At 43.5% G+C, this 4,515-nt stretch overlaps 1 protein-coding gene across 2 annotated transcripts; it reads right to left on the bottom strand.

Annotated features, from left to right (window-relative positions):
* Nucleotides 1-231: 231 nt before the first annotated feature.
* Nucleotides 232-3,837, bottom strand: LOC147608381 (putative methylesterase 11, chloroplastic). 2 transcript variants are annotated; one of them, XM_086789125.1, is made up of 6 exons: nucleotides 3,121-3,259; nucleotides 1,604-1,674; nucleotides 1,441-1,520; nucleotides 1,136-1,279; nucleotides 903-1,037; nucleotides 232-769 (listed from the first exon to the last, which is right to left on the bottom strand). In XM_086789125.1, exons 2-6 carry the CDS (start codon nucleotides 1,629-1,631, stop codon nucleotides 479-481), a joined length of 678 nt encoding a protein of 225 aa, XP_086645251.1. In that variant the 5' UTR covers nucleotides 1,632-1,674; nucleotides 3,121-3,259; the 3' UTR covers nucleotides 232-478. The 2 variants fall into 2 exon arrangements, with proteins under 2 accessions (XP_086645251.1, XP_086645249.1); XM_086789123.1 differs by having other exon boundaries at nucleotides 1,441-1,674; nucleotides 3,121-3,837.
* Between the last annotated feature and the right edge of the window lie 678 nt (nucleotides 3,838-4,515).

Below are 4,515 nucleotides of genomic sequence, written 5' to 3'. Positions count from 1 at the left end.
TTGGAAAGTATTTTTCCTGAAACTTACATAAATCCTTCTCACCATATGGGTTGAAGAGGACATGGTAACAGACATTTTCTCCATAGTTTTATCCAAATGTAGCTAGTTTTTGAAGTTTTCGACACTATTTTTCTGAGCCTTTCATAATCTTTCTCAGACATTTTCTTCATAATTTTATCCAAACATAACTTATTTCTTGAACTTTTAAGAGGGTTCTTTTCCTTCTCCACGTTCAAGCAAACTCGTTTTATTTTATTTTCCTGAACGCTGCGGGATTAGGGAATCATTGATTCTCAATATCCTTACAAAGATTATAAAAAAGAAGGGGCAACTGAGCTTGCTGTGTAATCTTGTGCGTGCACACGGAGTTGCTTGAAATGGCTAAAACACAAGTTCTGAAGGCAGGTTCACTTATATGGTTGCAGAGCATATCCAAGAGCAGCATCAGAGGCACATTATTTGAAACATTTCCATCACATCACTGGGCTTCTCTTTTTGTATCCAACTGTGAGATCTCCAACAGCACCTTGTATAAAGCTTGTGGTTTGGAAAAGAAGGGAGAATGGTCGCTACCTTTGAGTCTGAACACTTGATTTGGAGGGTTGAGCTTCACCAAATTTTCTTGGACTGCAGAGGTCAAAGCCCGATCCTCCGTTGTGGAAACATAGTAACGTGGTATAGTGCCGTAGTTTTCAGGAGTGAGAGTGATTCTTTCCATTACAGGACCAAAAGGAACCGGCCGTATCGACACTGTTGCCAGTGCTACATCCTGCAGGGCCATCGTCACACATCATAAACACCCATTCTTGCGAGAATGAGAGGAAAATATACTAAAACCCGGAGAACGCAAAAGCATAAGCAGGGTCACAAAAGAGAGACACAACAAGCGCATATGCCTCGACCTTGGCAGGAGTTTGATTGAAGAACAAGTCCTTCAAATAATCTTTGTTGAACTCAATAGATGTGGGTGACTGTGTGCTCTTGTCAGCATAGTTGAAAACTTGAGCTTTTGGCAACAAATCATCTGGACCTGCAACCTGTATACATATCACAATTACACAGAAAATTCAAGATAAACCAGTAAAAAAGTCTCCTCAACAGCAAGCCATCTTAACCAAATTAGGTATAACCTAACCTCTCCTGCAAATACATCAAAAGCCCTTTGCCCATTGGTGACCATTGTGGCACTAACAAATATAGATTTAGCAATCTTTCTTGGAAACATTTCCATTGCGTATGATATACAGGCGCCCCCGACATCATGACCCACCAAGATAACCTGCACAATCATCCCTCCACTATCATGTCTAAGAACACCAGCAAATCCACAAGGTAATACGTGATACTTCTAGAAAGCCTAATCCACAAAGTGGAGGTAAGCTTCTTAAGATTTGATAATTGTAAAGTAAATAACATCAATAGAGTAGTTCCAAAACTAACCTTCTCTGTTTCTTGAAGCTTCTCTAGAAAATCAGTCAGGGGCTTGGCATAGATCTCGAGACGAGATATGCAATTCGGATCTGTAGAATCAATCCCTGAACCAGCTAAATCAATTGCATTAGTGACAAAACCTGCCTCTTCAAGTAAGGCGATGAGTTTGTACCAGCACCAAGCTCCAAATCCTCCACCATGGACCAAAACAAACTGTTTTGTTTCTACATTAAGAGAACCTCCCTGCAAAATGAGACAATGAGGCGCACAGTTACAATCAATGTCAGATGCCCTTTTTCTAGAAATTCAAATTGCAATCCATCTATTAGTTTTACCGCCCAAGGGAAGTCTGAGGATGTCAATGTCTTAGTGGAGTCAACATCTGGTCCCTTCTTAGATATCCTAGAAATAATGGAAGAAGCTCTGAATAGTTCAAATGAAATGAACAAGAACACTAAAACCCAAGCCTGTGTGGATACAACCACAAAGATAGCAGGAAGGACGGGCATGGGACCATGTGAACCCCAATCTCAGGGTTCTGCCTGGCCATCCCAAAAGAGCTCTCTCACCGACGATGAATGAGGGGAACTGTTCTTGCTTTTATCAATGCAGTGATCTACTTTCTAAGTAGAAAGGCGCTGCATGTTGCTTCGCATGCCTGCACTTCAACACTACCCCTTTTTTGAAGGTTCATGCAGAGTGCCAGCTCTTCAACACTACCCCTCTTTTGAAGGTTCATGCAGAGTGCCAGCTCTGATACCATGTGGAAACAACCACGAGTTGTATGGACGCAAAAGACGGTGTGAACTCTCATCACAGGATTCTGCCTAGCCATCCCAAAAGAGCTTTCATGGATGATGAGTGAGGGGAACCGTTCTTGCTTTTATACAATCCCAATCTCACCACCAGCCATGCATATGGGACTTGTTTGTCAATGCCATGTGTCTTCTTCCCTAGACAACGCCCAATGATCTTCTTTCCAAGGCACTTTGTTTTGCACACCTGCACTTCAACAGTCCAAGAGAAAATTTGTACTAAAGTTCACATTGAGGCAGGTACCATTCACTTTTTAAAGGCACTTGTTTCATGTTGGTACTTTTATCTCAAACAAGGCAATGGATGAGCAGGATCCATTCCCACTCAGAAATGGCAAAACTTTCCACATGGTTTCTTGGACGTTACACACATCCGGGAGGAGTCTCAGTTGGTGGATCAGCAAAAGACCTTGATTTCCGACATGCTTTTTACACAGATTTGCTTACATTGCAACGCCTTCTGATTTTACAAATCCTTAAAAGTGTGTCACATGCCAGGCTACCTGAGGAGGAGTAAAATCTAAGTCTCCACATGTAAGCCGTGAATAGGAAGGAAAGATGCAATAGGTACCGTTTTTTTCCATGGTGGCTTACCCTGACGGGCAGCAAATAGGGCTTGCGGAGGATTATATGCGCCCTGTACAGAGAAGAGCTGAAGGATGCCATAACTAAACCCTACACCTCTATACCATGCTCTAACTCACACAAGAAAGCCTTGGGCTTGACAGAATTATGAGCGCTACTGCCACCCACCGTCCGCAAACACTCCATTATTAAAGTAACCAATTCGAGGGTAGTGATAAAAGAGAGGCGGAAAACTGTTAAAACAAGCTTAAACAGGAGGATGGGGCATGGAAAAAGTAAGAAGAAGTACCTCTTTGTGGAAGAGCTGGTGAGGCTGCAAGACAGGGTCATTGACATGGCGGGCTCGCGCGCTTGAGCTTCTGGGGAGGTTTTGTTTGGTGGTACTCTTGGGCGTGCGCACGGACGCGGACCTCTCAAAGCGCAGCTGCTGCTGGAAGAGCACCATGGCCAGCGCCTGCTGCTGCAGAAGCTCCTCCTCCACCCTCCCTTTCCTGCTAGACCTGGACTTGGGCAGCTTCGAAGCTTTCCTTGATCCCCTCTTCCTCGTCTCTCTCTCCATGGGGGGCAACACACAAGACAGTCCACTACCCATCACTAAAACCCCTCGCTAATGAAATGGGTTGTCAACTGGAGCTATGTGGGGGTAGAGGTTTTCATCTACTTCCTTGCTTTGGGTATTCTTCTCCTTTTCAAATTCCTCATCTGTGCGCCCATCCATTGCCAAGCTTTGACACCTAAACCTGCATGCTTTCTCCCAAGAGCTCTTCACTCTGCCACACACAGAATGCTTTTTCTTGGACACCTCACAAAGCGTTCTGTTTATAAGTGTTAAAATCGAAGCGAGACTCCCCACACATTCCACCACAATTGTGGGCCAATTCCGTAGGGTTGAGTAAATCACACATCTAGATGAAAGCTGGTTTTGAGTTGTTCCAAGTATTCCAACCTCGAGATGAAGGTGGCGACTTGGAGAGAAATCGACACCGCCCATACGGCTCCTTCACTTCTCTCTCTCCCCCTCTCTCTTTGTAAGACTGTAGCTTGTTGGTGAGTTGGTTGAGTTCCTGACAATGAAACTGCCCCTCAAGTCAAACGCAGTCGATATCACCTGGCTCATGGTATGCATCCTAATCCCATGAGACGTCGACACGTGTCAATAAAGCATCCACAGGAGAGAGCCAAAGAGTTACAGTAGAGAGCCAAAGAGTTGCCAAGTTTAAGAGACAGATCACACTACACATTTTGCATATTTCTGAGCTCCCGTGGCGGCCACCTCAACACTAAGTGCCACGGGGTTTTGAAGACTCTTGTTAGGTGACATCAATGGATGTCATTGATCAAAATTGTGACGCTTTTTTTGGATCGTTGGATAAAGTAAACTAGGTTTAGTAAACTAGGAAGTAAAGATGTTCAAATCCTCTTTTGCTTGAAGGTATAGTGTAGTGGTAAGATGTTTCCAACGGTGACCCAAGGTCTCGAGTTCAAATCCTCTTTTACACATAACATCTTGCTCCAAAATTTTCTAAGTCCCAAACCCAAATTCATCCCCATTCCATGATGTAAACTAGGAAGTAAACAATGATTTGCTAAGTAAACTAGGAAATAAACTATGCCCGCTTAGTAAACTAGGAAGTAAACTATGTCCGTTTAGTAAACTAAGAACTAAATAATGATCGCTTAGTAA

The sequence above is a fragment of the Cibotium barometz genome, chromosome 53 (genome assembly GCF_041138505.1).
Source record: "Cibotium barometz isolate CiBa-2024 chromosome 53, ASM4113850v1, whole genome shotgun sequence".
NCBI classification, from domain to species: domain Eukaryota; kingdom Viridiplantae; phylum Streptophyta; class Polypodiopsida; order Cyatheales; family Cibotiaceae; genus Cibotium; species Cibotium barometz.
Note: the sequence above shows the minus strand (reverse complement) of the source record. Positions and strands in the feature narration are given on the sequence as shown.